Raw genomic sequence first — 23,292 nt, forward strand, 5'->3', positions numbered from 1 at the left:
GGCAGCTGTGGATTTTCAGTATATTCAAGTAATATTGGATCAGTACAAGAAAGTGACACTGAGTAAAAGCTGAATTATGTTTTTTTGAATGGAGGAACCTACCACTTTTATTTCTAATGTTCTCATAATGATACTAATTAAATGCTGGTCTAATGATCTTAAGCAGTTTTTTACTTATGTAATGCCCTGGTTCACATCTTTACTGTCATGCTGTAGGTATTTCATTTAGTAGTTCTGTAAGAGCAGTCTGTTCTGCTTTCAGCCTGTTTGGGTTATTGTTGAAGATAAGGGATGATGTGGAATGTGTTCCATCCAATTAGCGGGAGGTTTTCTTGGTGAGGGACAGTAACGTTGGACTTGGACTGGGGAGAATTGGTTGTAGCATATGATCCGGTGGGAGACCCGTTTGTTCGAGATGGATTGCGAGCGACATTCGGAAGGTGGTGTGAGCTTTCACATTGGACGAGGGCCGAGCGCATGAGCGACAGAGAAGTTCAAGATGAGCTCCAAGTTGTGCACGTTTGACTGTTTAATTAGAATGGGCCTATTTTCTTTTTGTAATTCTTTACTAACTCTTTAGTTAAGTTAATATTCATAAATCTAATTCCTTTAATCTGTCTGTTATTTCGTGGCACTAATTTGTAACAGGGTAGAAAATTACACAGCATCCACACAAACCGGGGTTTGGGGTGGGACGAGCTGTCTCAATCTCACGAGTCTTGGGGGACTTGCGAGTATCTTCCCTAGGCTTAGCAGCCAAGGAAACCAGGATGTTTCATTTAGTTTTAATTTTATTTAATCTGAATAATTTCAGCCATTTTAAAATATCTAAATGGGCAAGGCTGGTAGGGGAGAGGGTGCACCTGGTCACAGTACCTAGAGCTTAGCCCCAGTTTGTGGTTCAGGCATAGAACCAAGATTACAGGGAGCTACACTGGCTTTGGGTCAGGTCAAAAACGATCCTCATATTTTATATTCCCTTATGGAATAGGAGGAGACCATACAGTCAATCGAATTAATGCTAGCTCTTAGAGCAATTCCATTCCCTTACTTATTTCCATATAACCAATTTTCTCTCACACGCCCATTAATTCCCCAATGATTCTCTTGTGACCCACCAGCACACTAGGGGCAGCCAATTCACCTGCTATTCTGCACATCTTTGGGCTGTGGAAGGAAACCAGATCACCCAAAGGAGACCCATTGATTATGGGAAATGCAAACTCTATAGAGATCCCATCGGAAGTCAGAGTAGAACCCAGGGTACAGGAGCAGTGAAGCAACAGTGCTGCCCATTGTATCATATCAAATCTACCATCACAGAAATTTTCTAGTAGGGTAACAAAGTTCAGATTAATCATACTTTAAAAAATTATTAATACTTCACAATGTTCAGTTAATTTTCTTGAGAAGTTTTCCAGGAATCTGAGGAATTTTTGTAAGGAGCCCAATACCTGTCAGATAACATCCCATGAATTAACTGAACCTTGCTCATTGAAAGTATGCACAACTTGAAAGTACCACTCACTGGTTGAAATTGATGAGCCATATGGTGATTTCTTGAGGTGATGGCCCATCCCAGTGCACTGTGTATCCTTTCTGTAGCATAACAACGGGTTGGTACTGCTGGTAATGGGAACGTCCTCTTAGGGCTCCCCTTAAGATGAGTGGTTTATTAGGATACTCATCTTTAATTATCTTCATCTTCAAGGTTGAAGGCTTCCTGGCCTGAATGTACACCTTCCAGAACAAGAAAACAAAGTTAACCAGAGAAACTGTGGAATGCCTCCTGTAACTCAGACCAAGGGTCTGCTTTCAGTTCTCACATAGTGAAAAACATAGCAGCTGCCAGTGATGTCTGGCACAAATCAGAATCTGCTCAAATTTCTTGTACGTTTTGCCAATTACTGAAAGTTCCAATTGGAAGTATGAACTAAACAATATATATTGCCTTCCTTTCTACCAAACATATCTCCAATATTAAGGTATATTCTTGCTTAAAACAGAAAATGCTGGAAACACTCACTAGGTGTTAAAATATTTTCTATTAAAGCATTCCTCAATATAAGACCGTAAGACATAGGAACATTATTATGTCATTTAGCCCATCGAGTCTGCTCTGCCATTCAATCATGATTTATTTTCCATTGTGACTCCATTCCCCTACATTTACCCATAACCTCTTTACTAATGAAGAACCCATCAACCTCTGCTTTAAATATATCGAATGACTTGGGCTCCACACTCATCTGTGGCAAAGAATCCACAGATTTACCACCTTCTGGCTAAAGAAATTCTTCTTCTTCTCCTCTTTTCTTAATGGATATCATTCTATACTGAGGTTGTACCCCTGTGGCCAACGGTTCTAGATTCCCCCACTATTGGAAACATCATCTCCATGTCCACTTTCAATATTCAGCAGGTTTCAATGAGATTTCCCCCCCCCCCCACCCAATTCTTCTAAACTCTGGTGAGTATAGGCCCAGAGCTATCAAATGTTTCTCTTCCATTTCTTGGATCATTCTTGTACACCTCCTCTGGCTCCTATCCAATCCCTCATTAGATATGCAGCCCAAAACTGCTCACCGTACTCCAAATGTGGCCTGACCAACACTATATGAAGCAAGGGTTCGCAACATGGGATCCACGGACCCCTCAGTTTATTGTAGGGGTCCATGACATAAAAACGATCGGGAACCTCTGCTCTAAAGCCTCAATGCATCTATGCATTTACATTCTAGTCCTCTTGAAATGAATTGCAACATTGCATTAACTTTCCTTACAGTCAACTCAACCTGCAAGTTAAACTTTACTGAATCCTCCATGAGGACTCCCAAGTCCCTTTGCACCTCTGATTTCTGAATTCTCTCCCATTTACAAAATAGTCTATGCCTTTATACCTTCACCAAAGTGCATGACTATGTACTTAACTGTGTTGTCTTCCATCTGCCGTTTCCTTGCCCATTCTCCTTATATGTTCAAGGCATTCTGCTTCCTCCAACACTACCTGCTACACCACCTATCTTGTATCATCAGCTAACTAAGGCACAAAGCCATCAATTCCGTCATCCAGATCATTAACATAGAACATGTAAAGTAGCGGACCCACCTCCAACCTATGCGGAACACCACTAGTCACCAGCACCCAATCAGAAAAGGCCCCCCTTATTCTCATCCTGCCTCCTGCCAGCCAGCCAATCTTCTATTCATGTTAGTATCTGTCCATAATACCCCGGGTCTTATCCTGTTTAACATCCTCATGTGTGGCAGCTTGATGAAGGCCTTCTGAAAATACACGTGAACAACATCCACCGATTTTCCTTTGTCTATCCTGCCTGTTGTTTCCTCAAAGAACTTCAACAGGTTTGTCAGGCAAGACTTTCTTTTAAGGATACTGACTTCAGCCTATTTTATCATGTGTCTCCGAGTATCCCAAAATATCCTTAAATATGGATTCTAACATCTTTTCAACGTCTGAGGTCGGGCTAACTGGCCTATAATTTCCTGTCTTTTGTCTCCTTTTCTTCATAAAGAGAAGAATAGGTGCGATAGTGGCTTCAGCAAGGGAGATGAGGTCGAGTACAGGGCTACGGTAGGAAACTTTGTCACATGGTGTGAGCAGAATTATCTGCAGCTTAATGTGAAAAAGACTAAGGAGCTGGTGGTAGACCTGAGGAGAGCTAGGGTACCAGTGACCCCTGTTTTCATCCAGGGGGCCAGTGTGGACATGGTGGAGGATTATAAATACCTGGGGATACCAATTGACAATAAACTGGATGGGTCAAAGAACACTGAGGCTGTCAACAAGGAGGGTCAGAGCCGTCTCTATTTCCTGAGGAGACTGAGGTCCTTTAACATCTGCCGGATGATGCTGAGGATGTTCTACGAGTCTGTGGTGGCCAGTGCTATCATGTTTGCTGTTGTGTGCTGGGGCAGCAGGCTGAGGGTAGCAGACACCAACAGAATCAACAAACTCATTCGTAAGGCCAGTGATGTTGTGGGGATGGAACTGGACTCTCTGGTGGTGGTGTCTGAAAAGAGGATGCTGTCCATGTTGCATGCCATCTTGGACAATGTCTCCCATCCACTACATAATGTACTGGTTGGGCACAGGAGTACATTCAGCCAGAGCCTCATTCCACCGAGATGCAACACAGAGCGTCATAGGAAGTCATTCCTGCCTGTGGCCATCAAACTTTACAACTCCTCCCTTGGAGGGTCAGACACCCTGAGCCAATAGGCTGGTCCTGGACTTATTTCCTGGCATAATTTACATATTACTATTTAACTATTTATGGTTTTCTTACTCTATTATTTATGGTGCAACTGTAACGAAAACCAATTTCCCTCAGGATCAATAAAGTATGACTATGACTTAAGAGGCACTTAGACAGGTAGATGAACATGCAGGGAATGGAGGGATTCAGATTATGTACAGGCAGAAGAGATTTGTTTTAACTTGGCATCATGGTTTGTACAGACATCATGGACTATAAGGCTTGTTCCTGAGCTGCACTGTTCTATGTTTTAAGCTGCTTCTGATTCTTGTTGACTAACAATATAAATTCTAACCAGTAAACTAAAGCCCATTCACAATCTAACATTAGTTACAATCTGGAGATAAATTTGTGAAATTTTCCTTAGTTGATTTGATCTTTAAAGTGGAATGTGCAATTTCACTGAAAATAACAGAAATAGTAAATCCTTATGATTGCGGCATCACTGCACCATGGCAACCAGTGACCGCTCATTCAAACATGCTGATTAGAATGTGTGGAAATTGCAAAGGCAGGTGGAGGTGGTCTCTGAATGGGGAGGAGGAGGGTAGGTTGCCCTTGGCCCATAGGTGCACAACAAGGTAAATGCTAAATTTGAGGGGTGGGGAACAAAGTAAGGATTTCTTGTCAGCTGAAGATTGGGAACAGACATGTGTATAAAAATAATGAAGATTTCAATGAAAAAAATTCTATTTCAGGAAAATCACCTCAGAGAAACAGTATAACAGTTCCCACTGCCCAAGGGTTTGATCTTAAGAAACCAAACTGAATAACAAAAGCCAAAGTAGCTTTCATTAAGCAGATTTTCTTCCATGCGCTATTTGAAATACCAGGTCTTATGTGTACAAAAATATAATCATGCCAGATTTTTATCTTTAATTATCATTTTGAGACAGATGTGCTTTGCAAGATTTATGTTCAATGCTAATCTGGTAAGCCTCTTGATCTGAAAATTGTTTGCTACAGTTGAGTTTCAGGTTAGCCACTTCATAGGACTATTGAACCAACACATACACACAGGACAATAGTTTTACATTGGTCAGATTAGGTACTGATAGCAGGATTTCTTCTTCAGAGGACTGGCTTCTTCTAATGACAATTCACATTGAATAGCAGTAATATGGAACCCTGAGGCTGGGATCAATTAAACATTTTGAAATTAACACCGACTGATGTGATAAAACCTGCAATACTCAACAGGTCAGGCAGCATCTGTCAAAGTCGATTTATTATCAAAGTACATCTATGTCACCATGTACTACCTTGAGATTTATTTTCCTGAAGATATTTATAGGAAAATAAAATACAATAGAATTTATGAAAAACTGTAAATAAATAAAGACTGGCACACAACCAAAGTGCAAAAAAAAAACAATGCTGAGAATAAGATTAGTAGAGTCCTTGAAAGGGAGTCTGTAGGTTGTGGAATCAGTTCAGAGTCGAGGTGAGTGAAGTTATCCACACTGCACAAGGAACCCGATGTTTATAGGGTATTAACTGTTCCTGAACCTTTTGGTGTGGGACCTACGACTGCTGTGGAAAGTAATTAGGGAGTTAATTACAGGTTGTTGGCCTTTCATTCGAAAAAGCCAGTTCTGAAACTGTTGTATTCAGTCGTAAATCCTAAGGGCTGTATTGCACCTATTCAAAAGATTAAATGCTGTTCCTCCTGTATGTGTAACAGTCCAATGGCTGACCTGATACCTGGCTGAGGCAAACAATTTTCAGTAGTTCAGGAGGCTCGTCAACTACAGATTAGCATTGAACATACAACTTGCCAACCTCATCTTCCACCCTGTCTGTATTATCTTCATTAGGGTTTTGCTCAACAGCCTTCCAGGAGGAGAAACTATGACATTGCTAATCAGTTCCTGAAAATTCCTTTCATGTGATTTATTGATCAGTCTAATTTCCATTCAATAATAACCACAGCTCCAGAAAATATTACCGCAGAGAAAATAGTAATCTATGTGTCAGATATTTAAGTCATAGACCACTTTATTAGTTAACTGTACCAATGCAGGGCTCAAGTGCTAGACATACTCATCATATCAAATATTACAAACAAAATTCATGGGCACAAATCTGAAGGTCAGTTGCAGTAATTTCCAAACCTGTGTATTTGTAGAGATATTCTACTGTGAATACTGTATACAGTGCAAGGTTTGAAATGGGCAACTGCATTCAGTGATATCTTATAGTCCTACAGAAAACTTCAGAAAGATGGATAATAACAACTGCAAACCTGATTCTTACCTGTGCATAGTGACCACTGCAGATAGCTGACCGCCAGTCTGGCACATCGATGCAATCTGGATGCCTGAGGAGCCAGTTATCCTGTTTAACAATATATGCTCCGGGATACTCCGATACGGATCCATCTGTATCATGTAGGATTGCTGTTTTATCACCATCAAAATCCAAGTGATAGAACCAGGGGCCTGGCTCTCCAAAGAAGACTCGTGATGCGATCTTAAAGGATGAGGCAAACCATTGTTAAGTAGGAACATACAGTATACACTGGACACACAATGATGTAAAAAAGCTGGAGATTGAACTGTAGCCACTGCTATATTGTAGGAAATGTAATTATCTATTATCTATTTGACATAGCAAGGTTCTTCAAACAACATTGAAATATTTTGTCTTAGGTGCAGTTGATAAATATTAGGACATGAGGGATTCTGTGCCTTTAATTTTTTACATCCAAGAGAGCAAATAGAGTTCATTTAAATACAAATTGCTACCTTTTAAGAACCAAACTTTAATAGATTAATAGTTTTAAAGATGCCTTTCTTTAGGAAATTCAACAATAACTCTAAAAGTAAATTTTGAAATATGAGGGTAATATGATATCATTGTATAAAAATCCCTTCTGCATTGCTTCCTTACCCTAAACCTATGACGTGAGGATATAGTCACCTCTGCTCAGGGGAATAGTTTCTCACTATGCACCTTATTTACACCCCTCACAATTTTGTTTTATCTCCTCAAGTTCCCTCTCACCCTGCTCTATTCCAAAGAAAACAAGTCCAGCCAACAGTTGCTCCACCCTCACATTGGTTTGGTCATGAGTCTTCGATTAAAATGACCTGCAGCCATTTGTTCCAACTCCTTTCTGTGAGCAATCAAGAAGTTTGGAATAAAAGGTAATCATGCAAGATACATCTCCAAAACAAAAGATGGAAATAAGTTCTGCTGAATTTCAATAAAGAAATGAGTTTTATTGATATGTGATCACAACCAGATTTATCATTCTGTAATAGGCAGCTTACATGACGACACTTGCAGACCATCTTGGCAACATCCCATCCTTAATCAGCTCTTCTTAGAGTATGAAACAAACATCTTAAAACCCTTATTACATCAATTCCATTCAACAAGTATAGCACCATTATTACTAATAATTTCTGTGGATATTTTATCATGTGAAATCCCTGTATATGTTGGCAAAGCCATGAATAAAGATACTAAAATCTGAAGACTTACTGGGACATCCTGGAATGTGATGTTTGTCACATTGTTATTTGGGCAGGTTTGCCATGAGTTGTTGAATCGGAACCCAAGGGCACTGGTGTGACGGCCATTCAGAGCAACAAATTTACGGAAAGTACAGTTCTCTACATTTATTGGGCCATCATAGATCTGTATTCCTCGGATTGGGAAAGTTCTGGAAATGGAAGAAGAAAACAGATGTTCAGTTTCGGGTTGGAATGCAAGGGTGGTGGAGGGAGTGAGGTTTAGCGAACTAAAGTGCAGTGCAGTGTTTAATCCTCGTCAAATGAATAATGCAATTCACTGACTGCAATGATTGTGAACTTATTCTGTTGCTTCATAACCACTCGAATGGGAAAACTTGTTTGTAAAAGCATACACACGGTGAATAAGTTGTGAATAACACATCATAAATATAAACTTTTCAGGAAACCCTGATACAGTGAAATAGAGGGCTATGCACATGAGTCATACTGGATGTTAGAGGGTTAAACAATAAGAGAAGGTTGTATAACTTTGGCACATATTAATGTAGGCAAAGGAAATTAAGAGGCGAGATATTTAAGATGAAAGAGTAAATAGAAATACAGGGAATCTATTTTCCTCTGATGAAATCAGTAAGATAAAAAAAAGAATATTGTCTTAAAATTAGTAAGTACATATTCACACAAGGGGAAGCCAACAAAGCCAAGAAATCAAAACATTCCAGATGCTGAAAATCTGAAAGAAAAGCAGAAAATTCTGACATAAAGAGCAAGCCAGGCAGCATCCTCTGAGAGAGAAACAGAGTTAATGTTTTGGGACATGGACCTTTGTCAGAATTGGGGAAGTGAGAAAAAACCAAGATATTCTGTCACTGAAGGTGATCGATTTCCTGCGTTTTCTGTGCTTTTATACAGCAAACATCTGAAATTCCATCAAAAGCTTCACTTCTGGAACACGGACCTTTTCATATGTATTCTTCATTTTGATTCATATTTTCTTATAACATAAAAAGTACTGGCCTGTCAGAGCAATCCCATTTCACTGATTTATTTCTGGATAACCTAAACTCTTTCACATCTAATCAAGTCCATCCCAATTTTCCTACCACCCCAGCCACACTAGTGGCAATTTACAGCACCTATCAGTATATTTTTGGTTGTGTGAGGGAAGTGGAGAATTTGAAGGAAATCAACCTATACACAACGTCTCAGATTAGGTTCGAGCCAGGCTGCTGGAGCCGAGAAACGGTAGGACCATCTATTGCACCACTGTGCTGTGACCCCCACCATGAAGTTTTGAAGATCATTACTGATGCATTTTTGTTGGGGAAGGGTGCTGTAGAATAATGAGCTAAGAGGGAAATAAGGTACTGTTTAACCATAATCTAACTGAATGTTACAGTGATAGAATGTCACTATGCAGTGAAGGGAGATTTCTTCTAGCTGAATTAAAACATACCTTAAAAGCAAAATTGCACTCATAGCAGATCATTAATATGGTTGTGAAAAAATGGCTCATTGAACTACTTACACTCCTTTGGGAAGAGCTCGTCCACTGTGATCTAAGCCACCAGGTCCCCAGAAAGGATTGTCTGCCATCTCTGTCCCACGATTTTCACTCTCCCCAACAAACAACGAGTTTTTGACCTCTTGCTTGGCTCCATCATCATCTGGAAAAGTTCCACCACTAGAAGCAGAAATACTAAATGTCACCTTGGCTCTATAACTGGAATTTTTGCCTGCAAGTCAATGATTGTCAATGAATTGTCAGGTTAGCTGGCTGTGTGTGTTGTAATGAAGAAGAGTTGTTATCAGAGTTGCCATCTTTTGGATGAGACTTTTCAAGTGGGATGGGAAAAAAATCCCAGAACAACTTTCAAATGACAATGAGTTCTGTTGAAGAGTTTCAGTCAGAAGCGTTGACTATTTATTCCTCTCCATAGATAACGCTAGACCTGCCGCATTCCTCTAGCATACTGTGTGTGTTGCTTTGGATTTCCAGCATCCATAGAATCTCGTGTTTATGATTCACCTTTCACTTGCTATTTATGGGATCTTGCTGTGTTCAGTTTGTTTACACCACAGCGGCTTGTATTCTTCAAAATAAATCCTCTCCACAGGATGTGGCAAGCCAGTTCCACTTCAGTATTTTAAATTTCAGAAATGCCACTTGGCATTGTCATTGACAGAACTGAGCACTGTTATATATTTAATATTTCAGTAATATGGTAAGTATATCGTTTGATTAACCATTCTTTGTTGTTTACATATGCATTGTGGGTTATCTGCAAAAGTAGATAAATGGCATATGTCATCACACCACCACGTGGCAAACCCAAGATGGCTGACTACCTACCTGTTGAAGCGCAGCGAGGCGGTCAAGTTAAAAAACAGCGCATCGAGAAACGGTCGAATAAAATAAAAAACAGTGCAGCATGTGCTTCTTTTGAAAGGAAAGAGACTGTTGAGTTAAAAAAGGCAGAAAATGGAAGAACTCATGGGTTCATAACCAGTGAATACTACATGATAATGTCATAAAAAAGAGCAGAAATGGCTGGCTACATTGGAACGATTGATGCATTTGATTGTTCAATGGACAACTGTCTCGTGTATACTGAGATAATTGAGAAGTATTTTGAAGTAAATGAAATAACCAATGAGAAGTGAGTGCCACTTTTGCTCAATGCATGGGGCTTAAAGGTACACTATTTGATTCAAAGTTTAACTGCTCCAACCAAATCAGCCAAAATGAGTTTTCCTGATATCATGAAAGTAATGCAGGAACATTTAGAACCTAAACCATTGTTGATTATAGAACACTTTAGGTTTCATAAGGAAAATCAAAAGGGTGGGGAATCCGTTTCAGTGTACATAGTTGAACTGAAGAAGTTGTCTGAGCATTGTCAGTTCAGTGATTGGCTTAATGATGCACTGAGAGATGACTAGTTTCAAAAAAGCATTCAATAAGGCTTCCTAGCTGAAGCTCAACTTACATTTAATAGAGCAGTTGAAATAGCTGTATCAATGGAAACAGCATATAGACACACAATTGAGTTGCAGCCAGGAATCAAGGTGAGCATGAACAAACTTGCAATGTCTAAAGAGAAACCTGCCTGGTCAAACAAATTGTGTTATTGTTGTGGCAGAGGCTCATATACACCAGACCAATGCAACAAAGTAGGACACATACAAAGAGCATGTCAGGCAGACAAAAATAAATGAACTGCATAGGGAAGAGAAAAAGCTAAAAAGCCAAGTTGCAATTTCAAAAAGAGCACTAATCTGCATGTTGTTGATAAAAAGTCTGATAATGATGAGTGTGACACAGGACTGAGTAGCCTTGAGATTTAAAATGTGAAAACTCACAATAGACAAACAATATGGCTTACACCAGAAGTGAATGACAAGTTAATAAAAATTGTATTAGACACTGGCTTGACTGTTTCAGTCATTCTACAAAATAAGCATATCAAAGCGACGGAGCCCGAGTCTGAGAGTGAGGAATAAGCCGAGGTTTGGTCGATTTACGCGCCAGGCCAGATTGTCTGGGCGGAGGTGAAGGATGGGCCAGTGTTTAGCTTGCTGCTCTACAAGGTTTACTCATCTCTGCGCTGAACTGAGTCTTCATCCTGCAAATGATAGGCTCCTGGAATGGCCACAGCAATGAACTGGCTTATTGGCTGTGAACTCACTTCCATGAACTTTGGTTCTGAACGTTATTTGCTTACTTTTTATTGTCTTGCATGATTTATTCTTAATTTTGCACATTGGATGTTTGAAGGTCTTTTTTATGGGTTCTATTAGGTTTCTTTGTTTTGTGGCTGCCTGTAATGAGACGAATCTCAAGGCTGTATATGGTATATTTTCTTTGATAATAAATGTACTTTAACTTTGAGTTTGAATGGCATTTCAAATATACTAAACTGAAGCCTGCAGATCTCCAACCAAGAAATTATACTGGAGAAAAGATAACTCCTATGGGATTGACATTTGTAACTGAAATACAACCAACAAGCCACATTGGGCTTGTATGTGGTAAAAACAGGAAAGCCAATATTGCAAGAGTACGATTGGCTGAGACAACTACAACTTGATTGAAGATCCATCCTCCATTTGCATGCCTCAACCCCTGAAAGTGAATTAAGAAAGGTCCCAGATGATGCCACAGTTGTCTCCATGCTGTACACCATGAACTATTGCCCAAGAGAAGGCAAACAGGTGGTGGTGCCAAACTCTCTCCCTCTGGTTGGAAAGCATATTGGACCAAGGAAGGACCATGCTGCCTAGAGGAATTGTGAAAGTGATGCATGCAGTGGTCTAACTGCAACAGTTTTTGTAGGCAACATATCTGAGAAAGCTTCTGATTTGTTAATCTGGCAGATACTTGCAAAATGTGTCTTGGTTTTAAACTGGAATAGAGTTCAAGAAGCTTCAGGAAAGTTGCAAGCTTTCAGCTTTTGTGAGTATAAAGAACCAGAACCTACTCTGCATCCATTAAGGCTATTTCTTGAACTTCAAGTGGAAGATAAAAAGGTGCTTGTAAAAGTAGATGCAAAGTCCAAAGTTCAGCTGGATGAATGGAAGGCCAAAAAGAAAGGAATCAAAGGAGATATGAAAAAAGAGGATTCATCAGATGATACACACAAAATGCTGGTGGAATGCAGCAGGCCAGACAGCATCTATAGGAAGAAGTACAGTCAACATTTCGGGTCGAGACCCTTCGTCAAGACTAACGGAAAAAAGAGATAGTAAGAGATTTGAAAGTGGGAGGGGGAGGGGAGACCCAAAATGATGGGGGAAGACAGGAGGGGGAGGGATTTTCTCGTGTTTGCATTCATCAGATGATGTTGTGGATGAGAAAACCAAGAGGACAGATCAGATCATAAAGGGAGCAATAAAAGGATTAATAAGCGAATACTCCAGTGAACTAAATATATCTTCTGAAGATCAAGACACCCATCTTAGAAAGAAGAAAAAGAGGAATGGTCTCCAGTGCTTTCAGAACCACTTCCTCCACAGTCTCAGAGTCAACTCCTACAATCGCCACAGGAGGAGAGGCCCAGAACCTGAGATTGCTTTCATAGCCACAAGTCTCACCTGCCAAGCAGGGTGACTTCCCTTGTCAGGAAAGACATTATCCCACAAGAATAAGAAATCTTCCAAAGCGATAATATCTTTATGTCTGAATGGGACAATTTAAAATTTACTGTGCTTGGACTGTATATATATGAGTTTATAGTTAAGTAGGGAGGAGTTTTGTGTATTTAATATTTCAGTAATATTGTAAATATATTGTTAAATTGTTTGATTAAGCATTCTTTGCTGTTTATATTATGCATTGCAAGTCATCTGCAAAAGTATGTAAATGGCATACATCATCATGCCACCACGTGATAAGTGCACATCTTGCTTAAAGTAAGAAGAAACAAACTAAGACTTGCATTCCTGGCTTTTTTGTAGTTACAAAACATAACAGGTAGCACAACTGATGACACTTTCAATTAAAGTGGCTAATCCTTCCATTTGTTTCTCAGTGAGGTCCCAACAGCTTTGTTCTAAGCCTCACCTTATTGCTTTATGCACTCACGTTCCATTGTCTATTGTCGAAAAAATTCATACTACCGGAGATGATTCTGTTCTACAATCACCAGCTTTCTTTGGGTCACATGACCTAGTGCATTGTCCTCTCTCTGTCTGTGGGTGCTCTGGTCTCAACAACATTTATTTGCCTCTGTTTCACTTATACTGTTTGCACTGGTGCTTCACTGAACTCTGTTCTGATATTTCTCCAAAATCTTTTAGTCTTCATGCTCTTTTACCTCTCCTCTTTACCCTCCCCACCCTCACAAGCCCTGTCAATCACCTCACCTTCCTCTGGTTCCCCAACTTCTTCCCTTTTTTTCATGGCCTACAGTCCTCTCCCATCAGATTCTCTCCAGCCTTTTGCCTTTTCCATCTGTCAGCTCCCAGCTTCTCACATCATTCATTTTCTCTCCCTTTCCTCTATCATCTGGATTCACCTATCACCCGCTAGATCATGGTCCTTTCTCTCCCCCCACCCTTTTATTCTAGCTTCTGCCTCTGTCTTTCCAGCCCTGATAAAGGATCTCCATTTGAAGTGCCAACAGTTCATTTCCATTCATAGATGCTGAACTTCTCCAGTATTTTGAGTGTGTTACTCATGTTTGTTCTTACTGTCTGGACTAATTATATTGTTGCTAACTTTATCTCTGTCTTTCAAATACATAAGTCCTTCATTTCCTCCAATTTTTCCTTCACCCAACAATTTACGGAGATTTAAAACCTGTTATTAGTATCATCATCAGAGCCTGCTGCTGCATCTCAGCTTTCATAACTCATTCATGCCTTCTTAACTGTGCACAAACACCATCAATTTTAATCTTGAAGCATGATTTCTTAAAAGTGGAAAATAATTTTTCCGTTGTGGAAATGTCCTTCAAAAACCACAAGTCCTTACCTTGCAAGTGTCAATCCAATTCCATTATCAGAAAACCTATAGAAAAGGGACAAACATAGGAGAGGGTAATTTTTCATCTCCTCAACCACCCATTTACACTAATTTTACAAAAATTTCTTTCCAGGCCAAAGATATCAACATTAAACAAGACATGGCCTACAGATGGAGAGCACAGTGCCAGTTAACATTGTCAATGTTTGCTTCATGCACTAGTTCAGTCTTTTTAATACATGAGAAGAAACAAATAAATGAAGAATACTTTCAAAAAGAAAATATTTATGATTTCAGTGAAGTTAGTGACCATGGTGATTAAGTTTGGTAAATATATGTTCAAACTTTAAGACCTTAACAACTTTTTCCTTATATTTTCCTGCCTAGACCCTGCTACTGTTTTTTCTGGCTTTAAATGGCTCAGTCTATTCTGCGATTGTACGACTGAACATCCTCAGCTTAATGTGCAGATTTATTTTTAAAAGGACTGGAAGCAAATGACTGCTGATAGAGGTTAACCATGAAGGACTGTCACCATCTGGGATATGCTCTCTTCTCAATACTACCATCGGGGAGGAGGTACCTGATGACCCACACCGAGCATTTTAGGAACAGCTTCTTCCCTTCTGCCAATAGATTTCTAAACGGTCCACAAATTCATGAACACTACCTCACTATACCTCTTTTGCACTACTCACCTTTTTTTATTGTAACTTATATAATTTGTTATGCCTCCCACAAAACAGCAGATTTCACAAATCATGTCAGTGACAATGAACTGGATTCTGATTCTGAATATTAGCCTTTTAGTTTTGGAAAGCTCAGGGTCTCAAAGATAGATTGATGATCTTCTAAAATACTGCAATGCAGCCAATTCCATTTTGAAAGCAGCCTGCTTCAGCTGATTGGTCTCTTCCAGCACGGAAGTAGAGATTTACTAAAGTAAATAGGACCACAACCTGTTCAGAATTACTTGCAGCAAGCCTAGTTTTTAATTATTTTTATAAGCTCTCACTGTTTTGGGATCTATTAAAATAAGGTGAGCCATTCTCACCCAGGATGTACAACCTCTCTGATTGCCAGCATTCTATATACCAAGCCTGCACTTGATCTTGGTGCTGCTGTTCATACCCTCTAGCTGGAGGGCTCAATCTGTCAAGCTACATCAGTATATCTATTTGCTTAGGTTCTTGGAAAACGAAGGAGGTCCATTACATCCATGTGATTTGAAAAGGAACAGCTCAAGTTCCAGCAGATGTTTTTCAAGTGGGTCACAGCTTTTTAAGTATATATCGGTCAATTTTAAATGCGATGAGAATCTCTGCCTCTACCACCCTGTCAAACAATAACCTCCAGATCTTCATCATCCTTTGGGTGTAAACCTTTTTACTTCAGCAACCCTCTTATCCTTCTACCAATTGCTTTAAAAGTAAGTCCCCAGGTCAGGACTTCCTTACTACCTCCATTCAGACCTATATATACCTCAATAAACATCTTCCCTCAGCCTTGAGTACTTCAAAGAAAACAAGCCCAGCATAATGAATCTTCCCAGTCCTGGTAATATCCTCATCACTCTCTTATGCACTCTCTGGTGCGTAATCACACCTTTCCTCAATGTAGTGAATGGAGATGAGGGCTAAAAGCATTGTATACAATTGCATTATAGCCTCCCTGTTCTTCCCAAAGGCCTGCTCTGAGCCTGGAATGTAGCCTGGGCCTCAGGACTGCAGAGTCCTTTTTAATTGTACTGCCCTTGAAGTTTGTCTTCATCTCCATAATTAAAGGTTAATCTACTGAACCATGTTCTGAACAACCCAGGAATAAAGTTGCACATAAACATTGATTATATTTTTAAAGGTTTCCCAATGTACTATCTGAAGGCTCTTTTGTGACGTTCTCTAAGGCAAGTATCAAGGTTAGAGCAACCAAACCTCTTCTCGAGGGTAGACAACTCTCAAATAACAGTAGTGATCAATACAATAATGCAGACTAAGTATATGTCACACACGTTTCTTAAAAATTACACTGATATTCATGGATTCTACATTTGCTTATTTTCATTTAGCCAGGAAAGATATTGGAGATGAGTGAAAGGCTTTTTAAATGACTGCCAAAATCATCGAATGGGATAACATAATCTAAAGACAAAAATACAGATGATGATGGGATTCTTAAATCAAAACAGAAAATATTGATAAGTTTAAGCATACCAGACAACACATATGAAGAGAGAAACAGTTCAGGTAAAAGGTTATTGATTTGAAACATTAACTTCTTTTCTCTCTAAACAAATGCTGCCTGACATGCTGGATAACAGAGTCTGTTCACTTTTCGACTATCATAGACACATTAGGGACCCAATGGCAGAAGCGTGGCTAAACAGCATGCAGTTCAAAATAGAAACATGGATGTGAATTCAGCAGGTACAGTATGATAAGTTTGCAGATGGTACACAATTTGGTAGAGTTGATGATATTAAGGTAGTCTTTGGCCGCAGAATGACAGTGATGAGATGGTAATGAGAGCAAAGCGATAGCATATGGAACTTAATCTTGAAAAATTTGAGGCCATGTACTTCCAGAAAAATAATAACACAAGGATACACATACTGAATGGTTGGATTCTAGGGAGTATCGAGGACCTTGGTGTACAAATCCAATGAATCTGAAGACAGCAGCACAGGTAGGTAAAGTGGTTAGAAAAGCTAAGACACGTGATTTAAGGGCAGGGAGATTATGGTGTAAATTTATAAGACATTGGTTAGCTATAGATGGAGTACTGTGTACAGTTCTGGTCATCACTCAGCAGGAAGGACATGAGGGGAACTGAGGTAGAAATGCAGAAATCTGAAGCAGTCAAAGGGTGAAAATTTGGAATAATTTGAGTGAAGTAGCAAGAAACTCTAAAACTTCAACTATAATTTATTGATGTTAAAAATACTGTTGCCATCTATTTTATTGCACCAGCAAATTGTGTGTTGAGAATGTCTTTAATTAGGGTCTGCTGTCTTATAGGACAATGACCAGTCAATACAAATAACTTGCATATTTTCCTCTATAGATTGAACCCTATCATTTTCATTTGTCTCAGCCCTTAAACCATTTAATCTTTCTCTCTTCCTTTAGAACACTCTTCAAAACCCAACTCTAACCAAGCACTTCTTCCTTTTTGCAATACTTCCTTTGGATGCTTGGATTATGCTCCCGTGAAACAGCAAGGGGTGCTTTACTAACCAGAAGAATTATATTAATCGGCTTACAATGAGTTCATCAGATACAACAACAATGTAAGTTGTTGTTGTATCTGATGAACTTATCGAGATCAAGCTGATGGGATGCATAAGTAATATTTAAAATATTAGTGTAGCGTATAGCATACTTAAATTTAAACACATTGCAAACAGTTAAAGCATACTGATTCAATATTTTTAGAGTATAAAGTAGGACTCACTGGCAGTTGTTCAACCACACATCCCCACCACGAAGCCAGGCGCCATGGTCCTGATTTTTATATGCTATAAAATTCTTGATTATAGCAGGTTTTCGTGGTTTGTAAGGGTCAGCTCCTTCATGGGGACTGTATCTAAACAAGACATTAAGCAAGATTGAGTTTTTCAGTGATATGAAATTAAAAGTAGATTATTTAATTAGTGAAGCATGGTACTGATCATTTCCAGGTCATTTTGAGTCATTCAGCTGGGCTCTCCTTGTTATTGGTCACTTTTGCTGTTTTTGACTTTATGCATCCTTTACCTAAGGATTTGCAAGATAATACTTACCCATTTCCTCAACATCCCCACTACCCAATACCCCTCGGAACCATTACCAAACACTCTGCCCCTCTGTCTGTGCTCTTTATACATTGCCTCCTCTTGGCTGATTTCCACCTTCTCCTCCAGTTCCCAGCCTCCAGTTAGTTCACTCTCTACAAGGCAAGCCTGCACAGGGAAGTTTACTGTTTAGGTTGCCAAGATCCTGTCCCTGGCCACAGGGCTAATCTAGTTGATGGGTGACCTAATTCTTGGGAGAAGACAACTAGTAAAAAAAAAAACAGGCCTTTCTTATTGATGGCACATCAGGCCAACATATAAAATGATTACTAATCTACTCCATAAGAGCAGAGCAGGCACAGGAGAAGGCCATTCAGCCTGCTCTCCCATTTAATAAGATTATTGTTGATTCAATCTTCACCTCAATAGCATTTTCCCCATATTCTTGTCTCTCTTCAAATGTTTATTTTTCTCTAACTTGAACATATTCAACTATTGCACTTCTATAGTTCTCTTGGAATGGCACCTTTGCCATTTACCATTCTGGATCAAGGTTGCCCTAGAATTTCCAGGTTATTATCCTCTTCATAAATGCACGTTTTTTCCAAGAACCCACCTTGCACCAATCAGCGAGAGAAATGGTCTCTTGTCCTTTGCATTAGCTTCGGTTGTCTTCACCCCATTATCAATTATCATACCAGCCTGAGAAATAGTTGAAAAAATTCAAAATACACTTCAATTGTGGAGTTTAAAGTGGTTTTAAAGTAAAATGCTTCACTGATAATTGTAAAGGTGATTGTAGAGGTTGAACTAGATCCACAAAACATACAGCATGACATGCACTGTCTTACAATGGCTGGTTTACTCTGAAGTGACAAAAGGAACCAGCAATTCACCCCATTATCATTACTAAGGTCTGTAGTGCCTCTTGGTTGGGACAAGTTCTTCATGCTTGGACCTAAAGCAATTCTTTTGAATCCTTTCTTTTGCTGTAAAGGGATTTCCCTTCAGGGATTTAAAATATGAACAACAAATTTTGAGGTCATGAAACAGTCTCAATATGTTATTGAGACTGTTTGCAGGTGTAATACTTGAAACATTTACTTGTAACTATACACTGAACCAGCTGGCTGGTGGCGTAGTGGCATCAGCGCCGGACTTCGGAGCGAAGGCTCTCAGGTTCAAACCCAGCCGGCTCCCCTGGCACACTTTCCATCTAGCAACTTGACCTTGTAAAAAAGAAATTGCCTGCTACAGAAACATCAACAGCAAAAAGTTGATGGCCTATGCTCCCTGTGAGTTTAAAAGGCAATTTCCTTTCCTTCCCTTATACACTGAATGCAAGTTCTTATGAATAGATGAGAGCATTGATGTGCACAGATATAGGCAAGGCTGGGAACTCAGGCTGGGTTTTAATGTCTTGGTTTTGATCACTTAGATATACTAAAGAAAAATTTCTCAGTTAATTTTAAGCAGACAGCCTGGTTCTTAGTCTTTACATTTTCCAAGGGGATTATAGGGTTTCAGATTAAGAGACACAAGAGTGTTAATTACAGTTTAGAGCGTATTACAATTGTGTGGGAAAACACTGGGTGGATGATTGAGTTTTTATCTGGCTGTTACTGCCTGTTTGCTCCTTCTGCTTTCCAGATTGTTAATGTTATTTAGAGACACCCATGCCAGAGTTAAAGGGGATAATTTAGGTATTTTTTGATCTATTTCCAGTTCTGCAGAAGCTACAGGGATGTAGGAGTATCCTTGTAACTGTTCATGGAAAATTACATTCTGCAACAAACACCAGCTCATTGGCTGCTTTCTTAAAGCAGCACTCTATAGTATTATAGTAATCGCGTGCAGACTCACCCTGTGGTTGGAATGAGCCCTATTGTTGATGAACTTTCCCAAAGGCATATGTTCTGAATAACCAGGAGAATACATTCCTTCTGAAGGCCCTGTGGGCACGTGGTGGAAAATGAACCAAAACCCTGTTTCCTGTAATGTAAACATACTGATGAATGCTTGAAATTTAAAAAAGTATTCTTCTGTCATTTACATTTAAAAGAAAGCCAGCTCTGGAATCTGGCCTGCACTTAAATGTTAGCACATACAGGATAGAACTATTTACCTCAGAGCCTGCAGCTGAACAGTTGACAAGGTTATTGTTGGGGTTTGCCATCCAAAATGTTGAGACAGCACTGTAACAAAACAGCATAGGTAGTATTGGCTTACAAAAACTGCAATTCATTTAATGATAATCAATTTAATGATATTGATCAGCTGGTAAATTGGGAGGTGCAACAGCATCTGAAATTTAACATCATAAGTGTGAGGTGATGCATTTTGCGAGGTCTAATAAACACAGGATATACACCATGAATGGAAGAGTCATAGGGATAACCTGGTTTACAACTCCATAGATCTCTAAGGGTGGCAGTACTTGTACTTAAGATGCTAAAGGTGGCATGCAGGATGCTGGCCTTCATTATCCAAGGCATGGAGTATGAGAGAATGAAGGACTTGGTACAGGTACAACAATACAAAATTTTGGCCCGGCCATATCTGAATACTGTGTACAGTTCTGGTCACCACATTAAATTCAGGGAATGAATGCACTTGAAAGAATGCTGAGGATATTTACCAGGATGTTGCCTGGGTTAGAACATTTTGGATATGGGGAGAGTCTGGATACACTGGGTTCATTTTCCTTAGAGTGGAGAAGTTGAGGAAGTCCTGACAGAAGTATCCAAGATTATGAGAGGCACAGGCAGAGTTGATAGTGGGAAGCTATTCCCCATAAAACTGGAGGGCCAAGCAAACCAATATCAGTGTCCTTTCCCAAGCCAACATCTCCAACATTGAGGCTCCATGCACCCTCTCAGACATATTGTAATCCATGGTTCATAATACTCAAATTGGAGAATCTTTAAAAATCTTCAGATCATATATGGAGTGAGTACAGAACCCCGTGTAAACGGTGGAAAAAATGGGCTACCTCAGAAAACATACACCATTGGGATGTTCCAATATGATGGGCTTCACCTGAATCTGGCTGAGACCAACTTAAGACAGCTGTGTGACCAGGATTGTCGAGTATATCCTTAAACTAAATATTGCGGGGTGTGTTCTGATAAAGGGTAAGTTAGGAAGCTAGAGTTACTGTGCAGCATAGCAAAATTGGCTACAAGAAAGGGGTGGTGAATGCAAACACTTTTCCAATTAGAGTCAGAAGGACTGAACAAAGGGAAAATATAAGGCTCTTTTTCTCAATGCAGCATTTGTAACAGGGCTAGTGAATCTACTCTATTTCTACTTCATTATGGCCTTGCACATTATTGTCCACCTGTACTGCACTTTCTCTGTAACTGGAACAATTTATTCTGCATCTGTTATTGTTTTTCCTTCTACTATCTCAATGCACTGATGTAATGAAAGGAACTATATGGAAGGCATGCAAAACAAAGCTTTTCATTATACTTCAGTACATGTGACAATAACAAACCAATTTATCAATGAAAACTCCGAGCTAGAGATCATTCTGTGCCCTTGATATTTCAGAGCATCTTCCAAGTGTTCAGTGTGGATAAGCCCTGATTCATCAGCAGAGGGAGACAAGGGAAAGAGATTTCCTTGCTCATGTTTGATTAGATGCCATTATACCTGATAGGGAGTGGGCTCAACATTGACAACTTCAAGGGCAACGCTCTCCCTTCTGTATACTTTGATGAGTTTTTCCTGTTGGTGGGATTGGACAATCCGAAGGAGTGTGGTGAGGGGCCTGGTAAATAGCTGTAGTCATAGTGGCATGGCTTGTGGAACTGTTGCCTCGTAGTTAGGAACTCTCGGTTCAAATCTAACCACTGGTACCACCTGTGTGGAGTTTGCACATTCTCCCTTGAGACTCCATGGGTTTCAATTAGCAGGGTCAACATGAATTTATGAAGGGGAATAATCACATTTGACTAATACATTAGACTTAAATTTCCTTCTATTTTGACTGCACCTTATCCGTACTCTACAATGTGCTTCCCAAAGTGGGCAATATCGTCCCCCTGGGGGTGGTGGGTGTTTCTAAGGGGGCAATAAAGAAGGTACCATTTGGTACCAAGAGGGGCAGGTGTGGGATTGCAGGTTTAATTTAGGAAATGAATTACTTATTACAAGCATTGTCATAATAATTCACAATAATTTAAGTGCCTCATAATTGATTATAATAATCACGTAATCATCTCATCTCTTGCTAACTCACTGTTCTCCTTTGCTCAAAGTGTATTATATTCATTGAAAAGCAATGTGACACTTCTGTGTTTGGCAAATCATGAGAAACCTAGACTGAAGAAATGGTGTTATTTCCAACCCCGGCATGCGCTTTAGTACAGTATTAGCATACAATTCCCATACAGTGATGCATTTTCCGTGAATTAGGGTATGGTGTTCAATAGGGTAAAGCTCAGAATCTGCCCTTTTGAACGATCTTGACTACATTTCTCTTGCCTATGGCCCCACTGAGATATTGCTGCCCCACTTTACATACTTCCAGGCAGAAAGTCAAGTTTTGTCTGAGCTGTTATGATGCCATAACTTTCCTCTTTATTGATCACAATGCTTGAGGTTGGACTTAAACAACAAGTGATTGACTGTGGTCATTAATCATTGACAAATATATCAGAAGCAGGCCAAATGAAAAAGAAGTGTAGACAGTATAGTGTGTGAAAAAGTTCTTTCCAGTGAGGCAACAAAACCATCCAGGCTCCTTGAACAGTTGAACAGAATACACACTGATAAAGCAAACAAGATATTGGCTTATATTCAGTCACTTCTAGAAAATTTTCAGAAACAAAAAACACTTCAAAATATGTTTGACAGCACATTGCCACAAAACAGTGATGATTTGTGTGCTTCATACAACATTTCATTGCTCATTGCTGAATCTGGAAACCCCCATACAATTGGACAGGAACTGATTCTGTCAGCAGTAAGAAAGATTCTGAGTACAGTGTTGCATAAGTCACCAGACTAAATGATTAAAACAATTCTACTCAGCGACAGCTCTGTTCAAAGATGAATAGATGAAATGTCCGAGAATCTCGAAAAAAAGCTATATCTAACGTATTTATCATTCACTGTGTAATTCACAGACAACATCATGTCACAAAAAAAAGTGATTGGTTGCACAAATCATTAAATATTGTCATCACAACAGTAAATAAAATCAAACAACAGGAATTCTGCAGATGCTGGAAATTCAAGCAACATACATCAAAGTTGCTGGTGAACGCAGCAGGCCAAGCAGCATCTATA

General features: G+C 39.5%; 1 protein-coding gene across 1 annotated transcript in view; it reads right to left on the minus strand.

The window, feature by feature from the left end:
* cemip (cell migration inducing hyaluronidase 1) overlaps nt 1–23,292 on the minus strand; it is a 211,304-nt gene that overhangs the window by 26,911 nt on the left and 161,101 nt on the right. The window contains exons 15-23 of the mRNA XM_063065758.1: nt 20,120–20,189; nt 19,858–19,986; nt 18,611–18,696; nt 17,676–17,807; nt 14,235–14,270; nt 9,288–9,443; nt 7,767–7,947; nt 6,534–6,749; nt 1,529–1,740 (exon numbers count right to left, since the gene is read on the minus strand). Coding sequence (XP_062921828.1) covers nt 1,529–1,740; nt 6,534–6,749; nt 7,767–7,947; nt 9,288–9,443; nt 14,235–14,270; nt 17,676–17,807; nt 18,611–18,696; nt 19,858–19,986; nt 20,120–20,189 — 1,218 coding nt within the window. The remainder of the gene's footprint in view (nt 1–1,528; nt 1,741–6,533; nt 6,750–7,766; nt 7,948–9,287; nt 9,444–14,234; nt 14,271–17,675; nt 17,808–18,610; nt 18,697–19,857; nt 19,987–20,119; nt 20,190–23,292) is intronic.

The sequence above is a fragment of the Mobula hypostoma genome, chromosome 13, assembly GCF_963921235.1.
Source record: "Mobula hypostoma chromosome 13, sMobHyp1.1, whole genome shotgun sequence".
NCBI classification, from domain to species: Eukaryota; Metazoa; Chordata; class Chondrichthyes; order Myliobatiformes; family Myliobatidae; genus Mobula; species Mobula hypostoma.